This window comes from Panthera tigris, chromosome B1 (assembly GCF_018350195.1).
Source record: "Panthera tigris isolate Pti1 chromosome B1, P.tigris_Pti1_mat1.1, whole genome shotgun sequence".
Taxonomy (NCBI): Eukaryota; Metazoa; Chordata; class Mammalia; order Carnivora; family Felidae; genus Panthera; species Panthera tigris.
The window spans coordinates 54,133,818-54,159,908 of NC_056663.1; the positions used below are offsets into that span (position 1 = coordinate 54,133,818).

The 26,091-nt window shown below is 34.4% G+C and overlaps 1 protein-coding gene across 7 annotated transcripts; it reads right to left on the minus strand.

The window, feature by feature from the left end:
• Positions 1–223: 223 nt before the first annotated feature.
• Positions 224–26,088, minus strand: CEP44 (centrosomal protein 44). 7 transcript variants are annotated; one of them, XM_042983598.1, is made up of 14 exons: positions 25,576–26,087; positions 25,341–25,397; positions 24,231–24,339; positions 23,285–23,316; positions 18,207–18,345; positions 15,002–15,149; positions 13,701–13,847; positions 12,748–12,870; positions 10,144–10,314; positions 8,885–9,091; positions 8,070–8,145; positions 2,711–2,835; positions 2,420–2,457; positions 224–1,659 (listed from the first exon to the last, which is right to left on the minus strand). In XM_042983598.1, the coding sequence occupies exons 5-14, from the start codon at positions 18,293–18,295 to the stop codon at positions 1,617–1,619; spliced, it is 1,167 nt and encodes a 388-aa protein (XP_042839532.1). In that variant the 5' UTR covers positions 18,296–18,345; positions 23,285–23,316; positions 24,231–24,339; positions 25,341–25,397; positions 25,576–26,087; the 3' UTR covers positions 224–1,616. The 7 variants fall into 7 exon arrangements, with proteins under 7 accessions (XP_042839532.1, XP_042839531.1, XP_042839533.1 ...); XM_042983597.1 differs by having other exon boundaries at positions 24,019–24,339; XM_042983599.1 differs by lacking the exon at positions 24,231–24,339 and having other exon boundaries at positions 25,347–25,397; positions 25,576–26,088.
• Between the last annotated feature and the right edge of the window lie 3 nt (positions 26,089–26,091).

Here is a 26,091-nt window from a genome sequence, read left to right on the forward strand (position 1 = left end):
AGAAAATGTCATTAAGAAAATCATAAGGAAAAGAATATACATTTACAGTACTGTGCTGTAAAAAATCCATGTTAAAATGGATCTGGGCAGTTCCAGGCAGTTCACACCTATGTTGTATAAGGGTCTACTGTATATGTATGCTATATAAAACAAAAGGACAGGGAGGGAAGAAAGAGACAAAGAGAAAAGGGGACATTTTTTTCTTCTGTTTTAAACAAGAAAACTTGAAAAAGGTTTTTTTTTTTTTAATTGGAATTGAGTTTCTCAAAAGAGGAAATATAAAGTATGTTTTATGGGAAATCACTTGTTTTAATAAAAGGTAAAATACTGATATATGAACCACAAGGTGGTGCTATAATTCCATGTTGGTACTGATATTTTAGAATATAAAAGCAGTATTTTTTCTTTTATGACTGTAATATCTTGAGTTTTATAAATCTTTTATAATTGAAAAATATAGCTAATTGGATTCACCAATTCTAGAGATATCTAGTTAATACAATTTTTTAAAGTTGTAGGCTAACTTTAAAAATTCTTAAAGTCTAATAACTATGTACTAGAATACTAAAAATACTGAAAAGTTATTTCCACAGAGAATTTTAACGAAACGTTAATATTTCACGTGACAACTATCAAATTGAACATATAGACTATAAACAGATGAACAAATAAAATCTAATTAGATAATCTAAATAATAATAAAAAAGAAAGAATACTCCTTTTTTCCTTCAAAATAATGTAGTCAATTTTCTTATAGATTACCCAGGGGTATTATTACACTTTCTAATTTATAGAGATAAAAAAAGATAATTTCTCTAGTAATTTCAAGTGAATTTCATTTTTTCTCTTGGTTTAACTTCATCTAAGACCTTTTCTCTCTCTAGAAAAATATATAACTTCCCATCACCTAAAAAACCCAAAAAGACCTTACTGTGTACCTTGTAATACTGGATGGCCACCATCTGTGTCTGCGCTGCTGGTCTTAAAATGTGTTATGGAATAGAGCACTAAAATACTCAACACATTTCTCATGGTGAACTTTCTGACCTATTTCCAAACACAAAAGGAGAATCATACCCTGACCTTCTCAGTGTTAACTGAAAATGTACTGCTGCTTTTTGATTAACATTAAAATTATATTTTTATTTAATTTGCAATGAGCATTTTTGATTTTTCATTACAACATATTAGTCAGTACAGATGGCAAGATGGTATGCACGAGAGCCTCCTGGGTACAATATGCAAGTCCCAGCTGGAGTGTTTCCAACAGGATGTAAACCATGGTCCACAAGCCTCTACTTTAAAAAACATATTACTTAGCACACTGCCAACAAATGTCAACACAAAAATACAGTGCTGTAATGACTTCACTCTGTAAAAGACACGTACTGGCACATAAGTTTTCCTTAAAAAAGTAAAATACAGTAAAGCAGTGTAATCGTAGCATAAAAATATTTAAGTATTTACTCAATATCGAAAAAAACTCATATACCAAATGGAATTCAAAAATTCTCCATAAAAATATTGCAGTATGTTAAATTTATAGAAAATCCTTAAAATATACAACATGTACAGTAGCCAAAGTCCTAGAGAAGTTCACGCAGAAAATTCTATAATTAGTGATTTGGACATTTCAGTAACTCTGCAGTTTCTTCAAACCTGAAATATAACAAATAAATAATATGTTAAGTAAAAAAAAAGTCATAATGAGGCACAGGATTTAAGTGGCTGAAAATTATGCTTTTTGAGCCCAAAATAAATTTCAGTACTTTTCTTATTTACAGGTATAAAAGATAAATTAAGTATATACCATGGCCAGAGGGGAGAAATACCACTAAAGTCAATTTTGAGTCTTTAATTCTTAGAGCATGAGTTATTTTAGTACTTATGAAATTTCAAAGCAATATAGTCCCCTGAAGTAGGATGCTGCATAATCATCTTACACAAGTTCATTTCATATTTCCTTTCAACTGCTTTTACTATTTCATATTCATACAAGACACAAGTATCATTTTTAGTATTATTTTACCAATAACTGAAAGACTAGCAATACTTTAACAATACTTAAAATGTCTCCAAACCATCCACCTACATATATTTAATATTTTGATAAATCAGTTATCAAAGGTAGATAATACTTTTGATTAACTTCAACCAGAAATATCTCTGCACTGTTTAATCCTACAATTAATTCCATTAACAATGTTTTACATCACTTGTTGGAAACCAAAATAGTGACTCATCTCACAAACACATAACTGTAGGGGGATTTATTATCCACTGGAGTCCTGAAGGAAATTCCACACCTGATTGAGAGACCTTTAAGGTTTGAAACACATATGCACTTTCTATATATACTGTAATCCAATACAACTCCCTACAGAGAAATGAATTTCTGTTCCCCCTTTCTGTTACTTACATTTTTTTCATCCTTTCCATTTTCTGGATTGTTGTTTCCTTTAATTTAAAAAGCAACAAATTTAGGCGATTTCTCAAAGTAAACCATCATCAAAGATGGACCGTGAACATATAAAACAGTCTAAAACATTGCATTAAGTACTGTTTACTTATCATAAAGAATTTTTACGAGAGATTAAGATTTACAGTTTCACTATTTTTCTTGCCAGTGCATCTACAACCAAATCTAGTGCTTGCTTATTCTCCTGCCCTTAGAAAGGAAATCATCTAAGCAGTTGCCAGTTTTTCTTACCTCTGAATTCTCTTTCAGACCACAGTAACAAACCATTGGGGTTCTGGGAATTGAATCTGATGACACTGTACTATAACCAGAGGATAGAGGAACACTCGTTTGCCTCTCCTCTTTGCCTTTTCTATCTGTGGAGAAATTAATATTCAGGTTATCTTCACAGTGCAGTCACATCTAAAAATTTTATTTGTAAATGGAAGAAAAACAGACATTTTAATATAAAATGGCTACTGGTATTGACCCAGATAAATTGTTATTATTCTTTTAAGATTATACCTAGAGATCTAGATGTTAAAAACTGGCCAGTAAATATTATAAAAGGTACTACTATCTTTATCCTGATAGTCCTGATAGCAAGTAGGCAAGCTCATAATTTATTTTTAAGTATCAGCTACTGACTCATGAATATTCTTTTCTGAAGATGGTTGCAACTATTACTAATGCTGAGTATACTTTTGAAAAATCAATAAAGATTCCATCCTAAGTTAACCTGTATGGAAAAAACAATGCCTAAAATTCAGGGTTTAAAGATTTTTTTTTTTCTAAAGAAGTGAACAGCTTTCCACCTCGTACACTGATACCATTCATGCGACAAAATGATGGCAAATCTTTCCTATGACTAAATCAAATATAGAACATCACTTATAAGACATGCTACTATTAAATCAATCCCATTAGCCCTATGTTTTAGTCAAGATACATATGACCGCAAAATCAAGGCCAGAAAAAAAAAAATAAGTACCCATTTAAACTGGTTTATATGAAGACAGTTTTATTGTAAGCCTACATAGACAACCTCAATTAGGGAAAAGGTATTACCACCTGAAGACTGAAACAACTGGAAAGACTTCTACTTTCATTTCACACAGAGCCAGTCTCTTTTGTCTACTTTTCTCACCTATTTACTCCATACATCTGCTTACTTATCAGCATGAACTTGGAAGAAAAAGGCCAGCCTAGCCCAGGCTCAACATCTTGACTGACTCGGTATCCTAATTCCAAATTCCCAAGGGAGAAAAAATGCTCTGGCTCAACACCTTTTGAATTGGCATTCCCTGGATTAGGTGTTTACTCTTGATTCAGTTGGTCAAGCTCAGGGATCAAGATCACATAGTACAATTTTGAAGATTATCTATACCCAGCTCTTTTAACAGGGGCTTTTGGCAATAGGTAATTTCAAGGAATAACCTGAAACTAGGCAGGAACTATATCTACCATTCCCTAATCTTGTATCATTTTCCATGGATAGAGATGAGTGTCCTTGGAAAGAGCTGAACATTTTTTAAGCTGTTCAAAAATAATGAGGTTTTAAGTCCTAGGACAGGAAATAAGAAGTGGGAAGACAGAATGGAAACTGAATGGAAGGTGAAGGAACAGCTTTCTGCTCTGCTCTCTGGGGCCTAGACTTGGAAGTATCTATCTAGCCTTCAAGGGTATATACCTCACAATGGGAAAAAGCTGGTATTAGGCAGGCTATGGAGGCTATTGGGAAAGCCACATAGGGCATTCCAGAGATTACAGAATGGGACATATACAGAACACAAGCCATATTTTAATAGCCAGATCAATGAAGTGTGTATTACTTTCTGTGATGATTTTTCCTATTGCTTTCCTAAGTCTTTAGTATACAGTCTTCGTTGTTTAAACATAATGGCTTTTAACTGTGCTATGGGAAGTTGAGAAAAGATTTGGCAACTAAGTTCAGGTTGGAAAAGATGGGGTGCCTGGGTGGCTCAGTTGGTTGAGCATCCAACTTCATCTCAGGTCACGATCTCACAGTTTGTGAGTTCAAGCCCCATGTCGCGCTCTGTGCAGACAGCTCACAGTGGAGCCTACTTCAGATTCTGTGTCTCCCTCTCTCTCTGCTCCTCCCCCACTTGTGCTCTGTCTCTGTCTCTCTCAAAAATAAATAAACTTAAAAAAAAAATTAAGCTCAGGATGGAAAAGAAAGGGAAGAGTAGTAGTCCCTAGGGCAATTATTGTTTACAGTTTCAGAGTCATTGCCAATAGATCTCTATGAAGAAAGGGGATCTGTAAGATCTAGATTTTCTAGCCAACTTCCCATGACCTTTAATCTTTAACTGACAACTTTGGAGAATTACCTTACTGCATTAAGAGAACTAGTTAGGTCCTTTGCCATTTAACTATACAGGTATCTCCCACTTATCAAAAGTTCACATTATGCCACTTTGCTTTTAAAGAAGATCTACATTAGTGCCTGTTTTTGCTAACCAAAAGAAATCAAGGAGGATTTTCACTTTTTTTGAATAAAGGAAAAAAAATGAAAATAGCATTCAGCACTTGTTTCACAGCAAGTTATTTTAGAGGCATCACACACCTGGAGCAGCGAGAGTGGCCCGCAAAGCTCCTTCCCTGGGAGTTACACTCAGCATCTCAGCATCAAGCCGCCATAGCTTTGAACTGTTTCTGTGAGCAACTGCTTTATCGGGACTTATTTTGTGCATTCATTGGCAAGATGTGTCCTAAGGCATCAAAAAAGCCTACAAAAAGTTATTTTTGAGGTGTGGGAATGCTCAAAATATTTTCCCTATAAATTCATGGTACTACTTTGCTTTATGCATTTAGGCTTATGAAAGGTTTCATGTTAATGCTCCTCTTTCCAATAGCAGGGAAAACTAATTTGTAAACCAGTCCTTCCCAATCAAGGGAAAATATGTCCGATTGATTTTTGGATATTTTGTCTTAAGTATCTCATACATAATTTCATATTTTCAAAAGTGAATCCATTTTTCCCCAACTTTCTCCTTAATTCTCTACTAAAGAGTACAGACTATGTACCCAATCACACAAGTCAAATACAAGTGGTCCGTTTTGACTTTTTCTCTCTCTTTCACCACAACTTCTATCAGCAATCAAGAGCTATCAATTCTAACAACTAAGTAATTTTTTTCTTAATCCTTACTATCATAGCCTTAGCAGACACCCTCATTATTCTGAAATAAAGGATCTGAAAGACGCTTCAAATTACCGCCCTTTCCTGTGTTACTTTCCTATAATGAATCACTTTTCTGTTTTAAGATGATTTCTCTGAAATATAAATCTGATTGTATTTACTTTGCTAAAAACCTATGACCCCATATAAACTCCATGATTTTATCTTTCTACTCTTCTGTTTCAACTTCCTTCATATGCCCACATGTACCCTTCCTTCTAGTCATACTGGATCCATACACTTGTGACACTATGACTTTATTAATTTTTTTCTTATGAGGAAAAAGGCACAAAAAAAGCAAAGCAAAAAACAAAGAGTGTTCATGGTCATGGCCTATCCAATAATTAACAACCAGGTCACTGTATCCCCAACTGAACATAATTATTTATGTTCATAGAAAACCATCATATGAGGTCACTTCATTACCTTGATGAAACAAAACAAGACCAACTCTGTCATGTCTGAATACAGACAAGGACACCATGTAAGCAGCAAACACACAAAGGACCAGCTATAGTGCTCTCCCGACTAATATCAAGTACTTCTTTTCCACTGAAAATTTCAGCATTCATTCTTATCATCATCATCAAAGTGTTCCCGCTTCCTAACAGAACACAAACTAGAAGAACGCTCATTTTAAACAGTCTCCAAAATCTCCCAGTGTAAGCGCAATCCTTATAATAAAAGCCTCTCCTCACTGATTTTTTACCAAACACAGAGACGCCTTACAGCCCCCCATGAAAACACTATTTCTAATAAAGGGAAAACAAATCTGAAACTTCTCAAAAACCATTCCCAACTTAACATAATCCTAAAATGAGATTGGTGAATTATTGCTCTCAACTTCCAAGTGAAATCAAACTCTCTGGTTCCATGTAGCATGCATATTTAAAGGACAAAGTGTAAGAATTTATAAACTTAACTCTTTTAACTGATCACTGTTAGATTACAAACTTCTTGAGACCAGATATTTATCTTGTTCATAATCTACAACCCATTTCAGATGATGGCCTATCTGCCTATCACTCTAAGTCTTAGTACATTGGCTTATGTTTGGTTATGTGTTAACTCAATGGGTTAAAGGTAGGTCTGTAAAAATGTTAATAAAATTATAATTGTGAACATGCAAAACCAAACTTGGAAAAGGCAAGCGTTTGCAAATAGCAGGCATTCAATACTCTTACACTACATACAAAACTGAACTCCATTATATACAGATATTGGAGCTAGAAGTACAGACCTAATTTCTGTCTGCTATGCAGATCATAAGGTAAAGATCCTGACCTCAAAGATCTCAGAGTTGAGCTTTAACATTTGCTGAATAAATGAATGAATGATAAATTTGAAGAGGAAACATTTACCAAACCTGAAATCTGTAGTCTAATAAATTTATTGCCTGAAATAACACTTCAAATCATTATATAGTAACCTAATCATTGAAACTGTCCTGCCATAAAACTGACATGTATACTAAATATGTAGTAGTTAAGAGAAAACTTCAGAGCCAAGTTCCCCAGATTAAAATATGCTCCATTATTCAATTGCTGTGTGGTCTTTGGCGTATTTATTTAATCTCTCTGTACCTCAGTTTCCTCTTCTGTAAAATATGGATAATTACAGTACTTGAATGTTTGAGAATTAAATTTGTTAATACAGCAGTTAAGGACAGTGTCAGGTACATAGTACTATAATGTTGGTGTTGTTATACACAGTAGCTGAAAGATTTAATGATATTAAGCATCCACAGATTTTAAAATGTTTTTTTGTTATGAATTCTCAGTTGGACAAAATATCTCTTCTGCAAATATGATTTAATTATTAGCATAAGACAAAATCTAGAACTTTGTCTATTCAAAAAGTATAATAAAAAAATAAAAGCTATCACCGAAAAAAAGCCCAGAAATATTACCTTTGCTGCTCAGTCACAATGAAAATGTCAGTAATCCAGTGGAAGTACGTGATATGGAGAAGACATTATCATCATTTAACTGATTAAATTCAAGAGGCTTGTAATACATTACAGGTTACTGACAAATGTTTTTTTTACTTATGTTATTTACAGAGGTGGAAGCTATCATAAGTTTAAATTAAAAACTCTGGAGTTCCATGTTTATTCTAGAGCATTTAGCAATTAAAAGAGTAAAATAAAATGCCTCTATAAAAGTTTGCAATTTTGTACACGGGACTTTATTCAACCACTACCTCGTGTAAGATATGTAAACCGGCTTTATTAAGCAATCCTTGGCTTCAGTAGTCCATAATTTCAATACTGTCTTTTTTCCTAGGAGATTTGCAGCTTCTAAAAAATAAGGCTTGGGACTATTAAAATTATCAAATACCTATAAAAATCATCTTCCTGAAAACTCTTTACCTTACCACCAATACCACTGCCATAATATTACAACTTACCAGAATTCAGAATATCCAAGTCATTACTGGATTCATAGTCTTCATTCACTTGACCAAAGTTTATATATTCATCATTCTGGAATAATATAATTTAGTATTTAGAATAAAATGAAAAGTGTTCTCATTTTATATTCTTACTATTCTATACTATATTCTTACTATTACTATTCTTACTATTAAGCATAAAAGATAACAAGATAAATGTTTAAATTTTAATTGTTTGTAAAGCAATACATAAATACCACTATGAATATGAAATAACCTTTCAAATGTGGAAGCAGAGGTAACATTCTTGAATCAACTAACTTTACTGTTAGGAAGGAAAGATAGACTAGAACCAGAAATTGAAATCCTAAGCAAATCAAAACAAATTTCTCAGACTTCATAAGGCAATGGCAAAGTTGGTAACTGTTTCCAGAAATTTATAACTTGTAAATAAGAAAAGGAAGTCATAATTTTAATTGTTCCTGTTCTGTCCACTTTTTTCTTTTCACTATAAAAATAGGACCTTTGTACAATTAAAGAATATAATTTCAAGCTCTTCATAAAAATCAAACATTATCATACCTTTTTTTAAATGCTTACAGTATCAACAGCTCTAAAAGCTGAACCTACAGAGGCTTGCCAGATTATCTCAGTTGCTAAAGAGAAAAACAATAACCACAATAGCAGCAACAAAATGGGCTACATCTAAATAGGGCCTCATTTCAACTAAACACTTTCCCATTACCTAAATATTCTTTCAGTTTTTCTAAAAGAATACACACTTAACAATGTATCTGAGATATCCCATAAATGTTAAAGATAGGAAATACCTTTTTAGACAAAAGCATTTCTGTTTCAAGAAGAGTGACACGACTTAGAAGATTAGCCCAGGTTTTTTCATTTACCATCACTTTTCCTTTCATTTTTTCTTCCAAAGAGTCTAATCTACTTTCTACCAAAGTCAGTTTCTTAAGTTTTTCTTGGCATTCAGCAAGCATAGTCTGTAGTGCAGTAATCTCATGATTAATTTTAATATCCTAAAATGATTAGAAAGGTTAAAAATTGTATTAGACAGACTGAAATTGTTTTTAAAATCAATGTATTTCCATTTCCACGGCGTTATTTCAATAGTTATAACAGGCATACGGCATGAGAGTTAAAAGACTATGATCTATACAGGCAGAATGCTCAGACACTGAAACTACCTCTTCTGAGATGTGTGACCTTGGTGTTTCAATTTATATACAAACATGTGTGTGTGTTTGTGTGTGTATGTGTTTGTATGTGTGTGTATATATACACATATATGTGTATATATACATATATATATCTCCAAGAGTTTGTACTTCATATAGTTCATCTGAAGATTAATTCTGCATGAAGCTATTAGAAAAGCACCTGGTAGTATAATAAAACTACCACTAACTAGCTATTTGTAACAGCACCCAGCACAAAGCTAAGAGGGAATGACCAAAATATGATAGTGCTTTGAAACTGTTCAGTTTGCTATTAACAGGAAATCAGCCTAATGACCATGTGATAGTTTTTATAAATGCCAATTATAAACTGCGGTGTATAGAAGTTACAAGAAATAAAAGATAGAAAAGGAAGTCAGCAGAGCAGTATAGATAAGACACTATAAGAAGGTCTGTGGCAATAAAGTAATAGAAAAGGTATTCTAAAAGTAAGAGAAGAAGATAGCAAGGTCCCAAAAAAGGAAATAAAATGGCAGGAGGGAGTGTGTACCAGTTTTTTCCATTCTTTAATGAGAGGGATAGATGATACAGAACCTTCACTGTACAAAGCAGTGTATTTCTGTCTCTAACCAGACTTTAAATTCCTTGAAGCAAAGTACTGTCTCTTATTCATCTTTGCATTACCCATAACACCTGGCCCTGTACCCTAAACATAAGCAGCAAATAGTATCTGTTGAATTATAAACAGTAGACTTACTTATTCTTAAATAAAGTGTTGTGTCATAAGTAATAATGCAAAAAGCTAGAGATATTCCAAAGTTTAGGTGCTGAAGTAATCATGTACATCAAAGTAAGAAATACAGGCATCTGTTAAGGAAGTCCAAAATTCTTACTTGTTGTTCAGACTTGATTTCAGGGAACTTTACTTCAGGAACCTTTATTTCAGTAGTCTTTAAGTCACACACATCAAATGCTCCACTAACATCTGTTACTGTACTTCTCGTATCTTCAGGAATGTCAACACCATCTTCATTATACAGGTGACGGATCACCACAGCTTTTGTCTGCATAGAGAAAAATATGTCAGAGCTGCTTCAATGTTCTCCTCATACAATTATTTTCAACATATACATAATTTTGCAGAAGAAATACCTTATCTTCCGTTTAAAATTTATGAAAGTTTAAATTATAACAGTAAGGTATATATCAAACATTGATTAAACTGTTAATATTACTAATATTTTATGATGAAATTGCAGTTATTATTTTTGGAGCATTCTTACATAATAGAAAAATTGAAGTAACTATTTAATAATGTCTGGGATTTGATTCATACTGTTTCAGAATTGGGGGGAAGATGTTGGAAAAGTGGTTATAATAAAGATGAAACAAGACTAACAAGGGGTCGATAATTTGCTGATACTGGGAATTGGTACTTTTATAAATGTTTGAAACATTCTATAATAGGTTGCCACATAATTCACATAAATAATCAAGAATTGGCTCCGTGAGTAGGACCCATTACAATTTTTTTCTATTAAACAAACCAGAAAATATCAGCTCTTCAGCTAACAATTCAAAATTAATAATGACAAAAGTCCTGAGAATAAGGCATTAGGTCAAACTATGCATTCAGACAAGACTCTCCTGCCCACTTCCTTTACCTTAGACTGCATATGCACTATAAAAATATATAATGTAACACAGAATTCACAAATCATACTCTACAGAAGGAACTGGGAAAAGAGATAATTTGTTTTAGTACTGACTTAATCTCTAACTGTAAACAAAGGAATGTACTTACTGATTCCAACTTTTAATATTAAAATTTCTGATAGAGATCCGATGCAACTGATTAAAATTTGACTAATAACAAACAATACTTTAAGAAAAACAAGTCTAAAATGCCATGAAATTTTGCACCTTTCCTTGTTAGGACAATATATATTACTACTCAGCCCCAAAACTGAAATAGAAGATTGAAAAACACATTTAGTTATATCAGCTTATATTTAGTAAGTGCTTATAGTGCCTGTACTAGGAACAGGAAGGTTAAAAAAAAAAAAAGCAGTATAGGGACACCAGGGTGGCTCAGTTAAGTGTCCAACTCTTGGTTTCGGCGCAGGTGATGACCCCACAATTAGTGAGACTGAGCACTGGGTCAGGGTTTGTGCTGAACATGGAGCCTGCTTGGGATTCTCTTGGTGCCAGCTTGGGATTCTGCCCTCTCCCTCTGCCCCTCCACCACTTGCATGCACTCTTTCAAAATAAATAACAAAAACATTTTTAAAAAAGATGTAAGAAATTTCTTGTTTATATTAATTCTTATATATTGGGGAAAGATACTAGATATAAACCACTTAAAAATTAGAAAATCATATAAAACTAACAAGAGTTAGGTAAGAAAAGTTATTGATAGGAGGCGCCTGGGTGTCTCAGTCGGTTAAGCGTCCGACTTCAGCTCAGGTCATGATCTCACAGTCCGTGAGTTCAAGTCCCGCGTCGGGCTCTGTGCTGACAGCTCAGAGCCTGGAGCCTGCTTCAGATTCTGTGTCTCCCTCTCTCTCTCTGCCCCTTCCCTGCTCATGCTCTGTCTGTCTCAAAAATAAATAAAAACATTAAAAAAAAAAAAAAGAAAAGTTATTGATATAAGAATGCTTTTCCTACAGTAAAATGTCATTATCTGTTATAGAGGCATAAAAGTAGCTTTTTAATAGATTGTGATAACTCATGTACATTGTACTAGGAAGAAATAATTCTCTGGATTTTACTTCCACCAGAAACTATTCACATCCTTTATCTAATTGCATGTTGATTATTTATCTGATATTCTATGCTTTAATCTCAGAAATGGTTTGCCCCAAAAGGAAGATTGGTAAAAGTATACTGATCATTATAAAGTAATACCTTGAACTCAATTTCTCTTGGAGATAGAAAAGCTATCCCTAAATGCATGGGACTCATTAAGCCACAAATGCTCAGAGGAGATAAGGGTAGGTAAATATTTACTAACAAAGAGAAAATATTAAAAAAAACTTACCCAAAACCAGATTATAGATTTAGAGACTATCAATCACTGGATAATATACACTCATGGTACAGAGATAGGAATTCATGCAAATGAATTATCATAATGTATCACTATAACTAATGGTATGTTCCTCATACATTTCCATGTTTTAGGAAGACTAGATACATAAATAAGAGTACATGTCATGACCACATTATACAACCTTCCCAAATCATCACTATTCTATCTGGGAAATGAGGCAGATTTAGGAAATAGAAATGTAAAAACAAACCTTGTTCATTTTACATTTCTATTTTATATGAGGACTGTTCTCCAGGTAATGTACAGTATACATTGTCAAAACTCCTTAACCAAATCTGACTAAAAATGTTTTACCAGCTACTAGTCAGAAAAGTGAATCCGGTACATTTGATTAATTAGGTAGATAAATCTTTAACACCTACGTATTTTCTTAGTATCTTCCTACCTTTCCTGAAGTCATAAATCTGCCAGTGATATCAATGCCAACGGATTCTGTAGATGTCTTCTCAGTGCTTGAAGAAGGTTCTGACTTAACAGAACTGATTTTCTTTCTTTGTTGTGATGGAATCTAAAAAAAAAAAAAAAAAAAAGTACTGAGACTAAATGTATGTGAAAGCTGACATTAAAATTATATTATATTTAAATTACATTATTTGAATTTTCATATATGAAATATGACTGCCAAATAATAAATCTAATGAGATATGTCTCCTGAAAACTAAAAAGTAAGGAAAACGCATTATGTTTGAACTGTTACCTTAGCTAGTAGCTCAAAGTCACAAATTTGTAAAAACAAATGACCAGTATTTAATAAACAGGTCCATCTGACTCCAAAGAATGATCTCTTTTTTTTTTTTTTTTTTAATTTAAATTCAAGTTACTTAGCATACAGTGTAGTCTTGGCCTCAGGAGTACAACCCAGGGATTCATCTCTTACATACGTCACCCAGAGCTCATCCCAAAAAGTGCCCTCCTTAATGCCCACCATTCATTTAACTTACTGCCTCACAACGTACCTCCCCTCCAGCAACCCTCAGTTGGAGTCTCTCTTTTTCAAAAAAAAGTTTATTTATTCTGAGAGACAGAAAGAGCGAGTGGGGGAGAGGCAGAGAGAGAGAATTCCATACAGGCTCTATTAGTGCAGAGCCTGACGTGGGGTTTGAACTCATGGAACTGTCAGATCATGACCTGCACCAAAGTTAAATGCTTAACCAACTAAGCCACACAGGTGCCTCGGAAGTGACCCGTATTTAAAGCAAACATCAGGCATAAGGTTGCCTAAATCTGTGAACAATGCAGTAATTGTACTTATGTGTTAGTTGGCTATCTAGAGTACTGAATTTGTCCGCTAAAATACCAGACAACTTAGAGTAAGTTAAAATCTATTAATAAAATTACCTTCTCAAAACTACTCAATTCCTTGTGCTTTTTCATCACACAATTCAAAATATCACAAACAATTTGGATTTTCCATTCTGCAAACCCACACTGGAGAAACTGCTTTTTTGTCAAAACTGGTTTATAATTAAATTGATCACGAAGAAGCTGTAAAGAGGAAATAGATAAAAATCCAAAATGATAAATGGTCACCTGGTCAGGAATGTAATACCATCTTCAAGAAGGAGGAACAAGGCATTAGATGGAGGTACTAAAGAGATTTGTAGGCATGGTGGTAGTCAGAACCAGGTAGGAGGTATCCAGGTAGAAAATGGGCAGCTAGGAAGTAGCAGGGAATAGATGCATGTCCAGGGAGATAACAAAATACAGTCAATGATCAAAAGGTTCAAATATCCTCATAGGTACTAGAAAAACTCCTTAACTTAGTAGAAAATAAAGAATGCCATACCAGATGTTAGAAAACAACAGTTGTTTAGTTGTTATTTGTTTGGTTCTTCCACTATATGATTTCTTAGGTCAGTAGGCCTCTGAGTTCCAATGTTTCATTTGTAAAATGAGAGAAACAGACTAACTAGACAACCAATTTTCAAAGCCTATGCTCTAGAACCCTAGGATTTCTTAGAAGTGCCTCTTAGTCTTTCAAGGAAGCTGCTGGTGTTAGAGGCAAAGACAGGGAAGATTAAACAGAGACTCTACACATAGAAAAGATCCCATGTCATTAAATGTAAACTCTCAAAAAAAAAAAAAAAAAAACAACTTGATCTGATAAATGGGTTTTATTATTTTAACAACAGTTTGAGATAACCACTGCTTGACTAAAAATTAATAATGATCAGAAGGAATTTTTTAATCATGAGATTAAGTTCAGTCCCAATATAGTACAAGTATAGATACTAGAATAGATAGAAGATATGGTCCCAGACGTCAAGGAACATGAAATCTCAAAGCTATAGTTCTTTCTTACTAACAACTAAGTTACTCATAATTCTACAAACCACAAAATTTACTCAACAGTCACATTTCTAACTTATGCCAACATGCCAAATTTTACTAAAATTTGATATAAAAACAGTAAATGGTAACCACAGGCAAATGTTTACCAACTGCAATTTATTAGATTATAAAACATAAAGGGGACTTAAATTATATTTTGATTATAATAGGAACTGTCTAAATGAGAAATGCAGATGAAAATACTGTCAACTGTATGTGCTGTACATATATTTAAGGAGTTATTATAAAACATTAATCTTAAAAAAATCATTATGACTTCTGAAATAATGTTTCATACAATCAAGTACCTTGTAGACAGTATCTATAAAGCGTAAGTCATTCTTCGCTATGAGCTCTATATTGGATTCCATCAGAAGTTCTGCTACATAAGGTGAGTATGAGGTAAGGGAATAGCTGATGATGGGCAAAGATGCAGTTGTATCTCCCTTTACCAAACTATTCGGAAGAAAAGAAAAAAGTTTTAAGGAGCATAATTCCACAAAGTTAGATAGAAAGGGAAATAAGATGCCGATAATTTGTAAGTTAACGTTATAGCCAAACAATTAGGAGATACACAAAAGTCTTTTGATTCCATCTCCTACTCTAAATCAGTATAGCCAGATTGCTATGAAATAATAGCTCATTTAACTTATTAGTTAGCATTTCAGTCATAGTACGGTCTATTCACCACAGTATTTGATGTTCCAAAGCTTAGCCTTATTTGAGCAGTCCATTTTCTCTGATTAAACAAATGTACCACCTTATAGTGCTCCAGTACACTTTACAGTTTGGCAAACACTTGTTACATTACCTCATTTGCTCTTTACAATAAACCTGCAAAGGTAAAATATTATGAATTTTAAATTACAGAGAGGAAAATAGGGCTAGAAACTGTAACTGGGCTAATCAGTTTGCATCTTCCATTTATATCAAGCTCATTAGAAATCTGTGCCTTAGATTATGTTAATTCTTCCAGTCTAGAAAGGTATCCCATTCTTTTCTACTTGTCTGTTATTCACTATGAATTATTTGTCAAGTTTCAAGCCATCCATAAAGCCATCCTCAACTTTCTGATCCAGACTGATCTCTTCCAGAATGAGTCCCAGGGTATTCAGTGTTTGATGCCTCAGGTTTTGTCTTGTACTGTTTTCTAATTGTCTACACATATGGGCATTATTTTCTCAATGTGAAATACCTTCACTGATTCTGCCACAACAAAGCAAGGAGGTATTTGTTCAATTATCCAGTTACATCTGTTCAACTGAAGTAAAAATGTGCTTACACAAAACTTGTTTTTCCACAAAATTCAAGACATAAAATTCCCCATCATCACCCAATTTTTTTTAAGAAGGCAGAGAACAAGTACATATTAAAATTACATTTTATTTTTCAGTACAAATATAAATCCTCTTTTATATTTACGGGTATAATAATATTTTACCCAATGATAAAACTGCTGGCAATATTGTCTGTCAGTTCAAAACAGGAAATGAGAACAATACTTTTGAACAGCAAAATCTGTCCATTTTATGCACGTTATGACTAGATGACAGCCAGGTATACATTTAATACCTCTTGTTTTTTGGTTGTTTTTGAAAATTCATTTTACTTTGAAAGAGAGAGCAAGGGTGGGGCAGAGAGAGAGAGAGAGAGAGAGAGAGAGAGAGAGAGAGAATCCCAAGCAGGCTCCACGCTGTTAGCACAGAGCCTAACATAGTCCTCGATCTCACAAACCATGAAATAATGACCCGAGCTAAGACTAAGCGTCAGACACTTAACTGATTGAGCCACCCAGGTGCCCCTAATACCTCTTGTTTTAACTCAAAAATCTTTGTTATCTAGTTTCTGAGAACTTTGATTAGACACTGTGAGAAAACATATTACAAGTTGGCATACTGGCCCCCCAAAAAATCAGATGCTGAGAGAAAACATTTTCAAAAAATGGATAATAGAAAGAATCAAAATATGTGTGGGGGGAGTGTGTATGAGTGTGAGGGGGGCAATCTGAATAAGCAGCAGCAAGCAGTGTTATCAATCTCAATAGACTCTGCAGAGTTACTACGTTGTGAAATAGTCTAAAAGCAATTGTTCTTAATGATACTCCTGAGACAGAAAATCAAATGTTTAAATGCTATACTCAAAAACAGAAGAATTATCAGTATATTTTAGAAGTATTCCTATCCAAAATGTGTCTTAAAATGATGCTTAAAAGTAGTAGGAAGAAAACTTGGCTACTCAAACTGGTTAAATCCCAGAAAGACTAGATTTCCCTGTTTAAGGAACCAAGACATGATTAGTACATACTATGGGACACCTTCTGTTTCTCACACAGAAGGGCTATAATAGGTCATCAGAACTCAACTTTCTCCCCACTCTCCTCACTATCCTTTCATTTGTAGCCATCTCTTGGAGTTAACTCTCCCCAGTGTCCAACAGAACATTCATTCTTGTATGTAAAGCACATTACTCCAGGATTCTCTTTTTTATTGTTTTAACCAAGTTTCACTCCACTCCTTGAACATATACCTAATCTGGACTTGTCCACTGTCATTGAATAAATGTCTAATTACCTGCTAATATGTACCAGGCACAATTCTAGATATGGGGATACTGCAGCAAACAAAACAAAGTACCGGACTTCAGTTGTATTCTAGTGGGGAATATTTTTTTAATTTTTTTAATGTTTATTTATTTTGGAGAAAGAGAGAGAGCATGGGGGGTGGGGGGTAAAGACAGAGAGGGAGTCACAGAAACCGAGGCAGGCTCCAGGCTCTGAGCTATCAGCACAGAGCCGGACATGAGGCTCTAACTCACGAATCATGAGATCATGACCAGAGCAGAGGTAGGACACTTAAATGACTGAGCCACCCAGGCACTCCCAGTGGGGAATATTTTTAATCAATAATCCCAGATAAGAAGAAAAAGGAAATATGGGACAGAAGATGACAAGAGTACCATTAGGTTAGCATGAATATAGAAGGAATGCATGTTGCTACATTTACAAAGGAAAGCAGTCATATTAGAAAAGCAGAAACTAAAGCAAAAGTTTCAAAGTGGCGTCTATTAAATGAGTTAGCTTGGTAACAATCTTTGAGCATGGTGTAAGTTCTCATAAGCAATCTATTAACTAGAATCTTCCAAATCAAAAAGAAATATCATCCAACCCAAAATGTGAGAGGATAGAATACCGTATAATTAATGAAATCCATTATATTATTTTTTATGAATTTAAAAGTTCTACAGAAACTATGCCTTATACTGGGGTATATGTTGTGGTTCTACTTCTAAGAACATATTTTAAATCTCTTGAGTTAGATACAATTTTTCATTAATTCATACTTAGTGAAAAAAAAAACCTCCTGTAGTTACTTGCTGTCTAAAATATTTTAAATATTAAGGGAAAATTTTCAATTGACCCAGATAAAACCTGTCTATTTAAATACCTCCCCAATGTCAAATCTTACCTCAAGTCATTGCCAAAAAGAACACAAATAACTTTGATACATAGCTTACCCTACACAATCCACTTCTTTAGGATAATTTAGCGAGCGAAGCACTTGTTCTAAGTTCCGTAAGCTTCTTTTTAAGTCACCAGTTGCCATTATTTAACATCACATTCAGCTCCAGCTTTTGAAATGATCTGATTTTTCACCTAAAATTAAAAATCCATAAAATGCTGGTTAGGTCTGTCTATTTCTGAATCTTCTATTTTATTTGCATCCCTTATAGGAACTAACCATATTTATCTTAGCTATTTCCCTACTAATTTGACTTCCCTACTGGGCTAGTACTGTCTTCTATTGACAGTATAGTATTCCTGAATCTAAGATATGTTTTACCCTAAATATTTTTTCCTTACAAAAAATGTTTGCCTTATGTTCATGTTTTCAAAATATGTCCCATGAGGGACACCTGGGGGGCGCAGTTGGTTAAGCGTCCGACTTCGGCTCAGGTCATGATCTCACAGTCCGTGAGTTCGAGCCCCGTGTCAGGCTCTGTGCTGATAGCTCAGAGCCTGGAGCCTGCTTCAGATGCTGTGTCTCCCTCTGTCTCTGCCCCTCCCCTGCTCATGCTCTGTCTCTCTCTGTCTCAAAAATAAATTAAAACATTAAAAAAATAAAATATGTCCCATGATACTCTACCAAATACTGTATTTTGAACAAAGTGCCATTTGGGAGGAAACATGAACTTGAGATAATCTCCAGAAATGACTATTTTAGATGCTTATAAAGGTTACATTTGAAAAACCCATAAAAAATGGAGACAAGGGAATTTAGCACAGATTTAGTCATTATTCCTAGGGCTTTGACCTCACATAGTCGCCAATAGGATGCTTTGTTTAAAAAATAAAATGACAAGTTAAAAAAGATTCAGGATTCGGCTGGTAAAATATGGCAGATTAAGTGCATGTTATCTTCATTTCTTTTCTTTCAACACTACTAAAATGAAAGTAGATGATTAAAAGCCATGTATACTCACCAGGGCAAAATGAACTAGAGGGGATTCCACATGACAGAAGTACTAACAAAATTTTGAAAGACTGAAAGCAGATGAAGGAGTGATAACCAACCTAGCAGAGCAGAAACAGGCTAATCCTATCTATTTACAAGGAAACCAACAGCAGCAAGATAGTTTTAGAAATAAGGGGCCCTTAAATGCTTAAGAAAGGCTAAGGGATAAGGCCAAGGGGGTTGAAACATGGATGATGATTTGAAAGTCCATGTAAGGAGCTGCTAAAGCTAGAATTTTACTCCCCCTGCCCTCCCATAATTTGTTCAGGTGAGCAACTACCTGTTTCCCTGGGTTTAGCAATGACTTAGTATCAGAGCACAATCAATAAAGTTTTAAAAAATGGTAAGTTGTACTTCATTAAAATTTAAAACTTCTGTTCTATAAAAGACATTATTAGCAAATGAAAAGATAGTCCACAGACTAGCAGAGAATATTTACAAAACAAATACTGAATAAAAGAAGTGTTTCCAAAATATACAAAGAACTCTTATAAGAGTAAGAAAACACCCAGTTAAAAAATAGGCCAAATAGCTGAACATACATATCACCAAAGATTATATACAGATGACAATAAGCATATAAGAAAACACACTCAGTATTACATATCATTAGGTGACTGCACATTAAAAAAAAAAAAGATACCAATATACACCTATTATAATGGCTATAATCCAAAAAACTGGTGATACCAAATGCTTATGAAGAAACAAAAGAGACTCACTTATTGTTATCATTTAGTCATTTTGGAAGACAGTTCAGCAGATACAAAACTAAATGTAGTCTTACCATACAATCAGCAATCATGTTAACAAAGTTTTCACCAAATAGAATTGAAAACACAGGTACATATAACATCCTGCACCTGAATGTTTATGGCAGCTCTATTCATAATCACCAAAAAATGAAAGCAGCCAAGATGTCCATCAATAAGTGAATGGATGAAAAATGTGGTACATCCATACAATGGGATATTTATTCAGCAATAAAAATAAATGAGCCATAAAACCACAAAAAGATATGGATGGACCTTAATGTATCTTTCTAAGTGAAAGAAACCATCTGAAAAAGCTACACACTGTATGAGTTTAATTATATGGCATTCTGGAAATGACAAAACTATAGTGAAAATAAAGACTATAGAGATCAGTGGTTTCCAAGGATTCAGAAGGAAGAACACAAGTTTGAATAAGTAAATACAGGGGAATTCTTTAGGATAGTGAAACTATTCTGTATTATACTGTAATGGTAGATACATGACATTATGCATTTGTCAAAACCTATAAAACTTTATAGCACAAAGAGAACCCTAATGTATATGACCTTAAAAAAACATGCAAAAGCTATGAAACCCCAGGAAAGGATGCAGACTGTGACGAGAAAATCAAACTATATTACCAATGTGTGAAACCACTTCATAGAAGGCATTGGATGGAAAAGGTGCTAACTTTGGAAATGAGTGGAGCTTGAGAGACTAAAGACAAAATCAACTGCATGTAAACACTCTACTCTAGTTTATAAGATGTTCCCCAAGGACTTATGAGGTAATTCTGATACTTCTATGCATATACACTGGAATTGAAAAATTAAGTAAATAGATGGTAGAATAGGAGTCTGGTTTCTCACTGCTGGAGTGGGAATTTACAGATTAGCAAGGAGAGGAGACTAGAATGAGCCATGCTTACCTAATGGATTAGTTAGAAACATCAGTATGATGAACTCATGTTTGAAACATCAGTACGATGAACTCATGTTTAGCTTTACATAGATACAGATAGTTATATATTGAAGTATTTCAAGACAGCTTAGCATACACATTTCGTTTCTCTGCCAGCGGGAAGTGATTGAAAGCAACAACTCTCCAGCAGTAAAGAGCACACCTAGCATTCAGGTCTTGGTGTGTAACATTGTTCTCCAGTAAAAGGAACCAGGACTCCCTGGAGAAATGGTCAATTCTAAGACTGGGACAGAAAATCTGTAAGATAAGCCTGAAACTTTATGTAGTTCCGGAAAGTAAGAAAGTATACACAAAACAAATCAATCCCAAATTGGTGGGGTATGCCAAAGGGACACAGGAGACAAATGAAACAGTTCCCAGTGGTCAAAGGTGAAACTCTTTGAAAGACAAAAGTAATTTAATAATACTGGATTAAATGCAAAGTATGAGCAACACAAAAATTGAATTACTACACTTCAATGCATCAACAAATAAAGGACAAAAGTGTTATTATTTAAATACATGCGGAATAGGCATTTCATAAAATTCAACATTCACTAATGATATAATACTTAGGACGTTAAGAATAGAAGAGAACTGCCTGCATTTGATAAAGGGTATCTACAAAAAAAAAAAAATACAAGAAGAAATAAAAGGAATAAAGACTAAAGAGGAAGAAATAAAAATATCACTATTCACAGATGACATAATTGTATATAAAAGAATACAAAAAATAAGTGAATTTAGGATGATTGCTGGGTACAAGGCCAATATATAAAAACCAGTTGTATGTCTCTATATTCCTCAGTTAAAAAATTTATTTTAAAAGTTATATGTGTAGAAATCAAGTAGCCACAAACATCACAAGCATGTGACTAAGTCTAGAATAGATGTATAAGACCTCAAAACAAAAAAACATAAAACTTTATTCAGATATATTAAAGAGGCCCTAAATAGAAAACTATATACTTGTTTAAGGATTGGAAGACTCAATAAATTGATCCACAGGTTCAATGCATTCTACCACCCCCACCCCCACTGAAAAAAAAATATCTAAAGGATTTTTTGGTAGACACTGATTTGAAAATGTATATAGAAGTGCATAAGGTAAAGGATAACTAACACAATCTTGAAAAAAATCAAAATTGGAGGACTAACCACTGGATAGCAAGACTCATTGTATAACTTAAATTTGAATTCGTGAAAATATGTACAAATAGAACAATGGAATGGAAGACTCCAGAAAAATGACCATGCATTTATTGACACTAGGATTATGACAAAGTTGATTCTTAAGAAGCTATGAAGAAAGGATGGTCCTTTTCCATAAATGGTTCTCTGTCAACTTAATATCCTGATAGAGTAAATAAATCTTGACCTCTTGATGTAAATGGTACTTCACATCTTTTACAAATTAATTCCAGGTTTGTTGAAGATCTAAACATAAAATGTAAGACACCTAGGCTTGCTGGAGATCACAGAGGAGAATATCTTTGATCTTCAGATAGAGAAAGATTTCTTATCTTAATGACTATTAAAATGAACCTCATTAAAATTAGCAACTCTGTTCATCAAAAGACATCCTTGAGCGTGGAAAGACAAACTATTGAGAGAAAGTGATGTTGTGGATAATGTAAAACCAACAAAAAGATGTGTATCTAAAATATGTAAAGAATTCCCTTCAGAGCAATAAGAAAAAGAAAGACAACTCAATAGTAAAAAAGGAAGGAGACCTGAACAGGAACTTTACGAAAGAGTAAATGTGAAAAAAACATTCAGTCACATTTATCATTAGGAAATAACCAAAGGAAGCCCAAAATGTGGAGCTCTAGAACATTTGAAACACAGTGCTGGGAAAGGGTAAATTGGTACCACTACCTAGGAAAACTTAATGGTGATATCTACTAAAGTTGACATATACTGGGACTATGAAATAGGAATAAAACTCCAGAAAATATATGTTACAAACAGTATGTGTGTATATATATATATATATATATATATATATATATATATATATGTGTGTGTGCACCAACAGACTAAAACAGTATTTGAGATTTTAAATAAAATAGGTCATTTTTGTAAATCTCAAAGAAAATATCACGTAATTATATTTTTAAATGACTCATTGCATACTTGTAGGGCTTTCATTAGATTCTCAAAAAACATTATTCCCAAAAGAGACTCATAAAATAAATAAATGTATGGTAGGTAAATAAATGTTTATGAACCTTTGCTAGAAAGCGCTAAAAGGCTTCTAAACGGTAAGTAGTCAATCAGTAAGGCAAAGGTCAATAAGGCACTTGAAAATATCTATTTGTAACTGACCGTGGTCATTTCATAGAAGGAAAATATATAACAATACCTTGAAAAATGAATCCTCTGGAAATGAAGCTCCTTTAAAATGAAGTCATTACATTAAAAACAAAACAGAACAATTTATAAATCAGGCAGAGATAGTATAATCTTCCCCCTCCCCGCCAGTCAACAGTCCAGCAGTTGCCCAGGATACAAATCATCTCCTTACACACTTTCTCTGTTATCTATGCATAACTATATTTGCAAAATCCTAAATTTAGTAGGTTTTCTATTTTAAGCCCCTAGCCACACAATTCTGTCCCCTTTTCTCCCCTCTTTAGGAACACAGTAACTTCCTGTTGCAAGACTCCTCTCCTTTAGCAACATGGTAAATAAGATGTTTTTGAATACAATTTTATACACTCATACTTGGATTTCAGTTTGTGTTTTCTAGCCAATCAATTACTTCTAAATATTTCAATTTTTAGGCAGAGGGAATTTCAGGTACCATCAAATGAGAGATAACTAGAAAAAGAGGAAGTGATCCTGAAATCACATTATACAAAATACTGGCCAAGAAAATAAACCTTATTTAACATCTTTTAGGATGACCTGGGGATAAATAGATATAGGGAAGCAGTAAGAGAGATGACTTCCAAAGTCCAGCCTTTACTTTCCTGGGACAGAGGAAGTGGTAACTAATCTGCTTGTAACTTCAAAAAAACAAACAAACAAACAAAAAAACCACATTCTTAGGTACTGTATAGGCCAGAATATTATTGCATTAAGTTCCAGACCCACCTATTTTAATATGATTCTTCTCCTGGTAACTTTTCCTCTAAGACATTCTATAACTTTAATATAAATATATCTCTTTTCAAAAACTTCCTTTAATTCTTCTAGATGTATATTCCATCTTTCTACTACATGCAACTTTGCTTTATTTAACACTTTGTGGTATCTTTCCTTTCTCTGAAGTCCTGGAACATATCAATGTCTCATATTATTTCTACCTCTGATAATGGAATTTCTGACAACAAAGTATGTCCTTGGAACACATCCTCTTCAGTACCAGCAGAATAAATATTTTGAAGAAGAGTAAGATACAAGTACAGGTTGGATCTGTAGGTGAAGGAGATAAGTAATAAAACGGGATAGAAAAAATACAGGGATAAAAAATTGTATTACACACACAAAAAAATCACAGTTACTGCTACACATTGTCATGAAAGACTGCTAAATCTTTCATTTATAAAATTTATAAAATTATAAAATTTTCATTTATAAAAATGAAAAACACTAAAATTAGGGTATTAAAAGAAGCCAATCTACAACTTAATCACAGTTTAGTATAGTACTTTCAGAAATGGAAAATAACTTACTTTTTAAAAAACTGATTAACATTTTAAATTTATAACCCTTAACAAAAGAAATTAACAGAAAGGATCTATTACTCTGCTATTGTAGTATAAATTCAATCATTAAGATGGAATCAATGTTGCTTCCTCCAGAGAGTTTCTCTACAAGTCATATCTGCCCAACAACTACATTTATGGGGGGGAAGGTGATGAAGGCATCGATGGCAGTTTATGATTTTTAATCTAGTTTACCCGCATTGTTCTCACAGGTGTTAAGTGATGCCTCCCAATGGAATGCCATTGAACTCAGTGATTTTTGTTCAGAATGAACAAGTACACTAACTTTAACGATCGTGGTCCATGGCTAAGAGTTTGTGACATAGCTTACAACACTAGATAGTATCTAAAACCGTGAATCAAAAATAAAAGGAGGAGTACATGTGAGGAAAAGCTAGGTTTATGAAATTTTAGCAAAAGATATTAAGGGAAACGCTGCTCTACAACAGGGAGAAAGATCTGGAAAAGGGAAAACACTAAGAAAACACAGAAAAACAGGCAGTACGGAACAAGAATAGAGCTCTGTAGGACTGCTGTGTTCACAGCTAAAACTGTCAGAACGTTTGTGGGTTATTTTAGCAAAATAGCGTACCCATAATTTCGGAATCAAATGCCAAGACTGATATTTTCACTGAGGGGAAAAAAATCGGAAGTTGCCTAGAAAGATACGGAAACCCAGGGAAATGCGAGCAAAGAAAACTCAACTACCTTCACCTCTTTCTTCTAGCCAGCCCTTCGGAGGAGTGGGATCAGAGTTCGGTGGTTCTGAAAGAACGAATCAGTCTGTAACTTCCCAGCCCAGACCCTAAACTGTAACCAAACCTGAGAGAATTAGCTTCCGCGATTCTTCCAACTTCGCGGTTTATCATAAGGGTATGCCAGTTGAGTATATAAGCAAGGGGTCTCCTCCCTCCATTTGATTTAAAAGGATGAAAACGCAGACCTGGTCATTCGCTCCCGCCCGTGGTTTCGGTCAAGGCAGCAGGAGAGGCTTCCCCTGCTTAACCTGGGGCGCAGCCTCGCCAGCAGCCGCCAAGCAAACAAGTGGGCCCCGACGGCCTCTGGCCCCGCACAGCAAGGACAGAGGGAGGTAGCATACGCGACCAGAGGTAGCCAGTGGAGCCCAGACTCCAGCAACGCGTCGCTGTGTCCCGACGCCGGCACCGAGGCGCACCCCTCGCGACGACCGTTTGTATTTAAACAGTGGGTCGCGGCGCGCCACGCGCCCGGCCAGCCCTTCAAAGCGGCAGACTCCTAAGTGCTTCACGATTCCTCGCTGCAGATTCCACACTACTTTTGTCCAGACCCCTGAGGTGACTGACTCTGCAGAGGGGCTTTTCAACGGCCAGTCCGATCCCAAGTTACGGATTAAAAGTTTGTCTAGTGTTCAAGCTCAGAGGGGCTCGGGCTGCTAAGCGAGAAACAGGGAATCTATAGCGAATCATAAACATCGGGGATA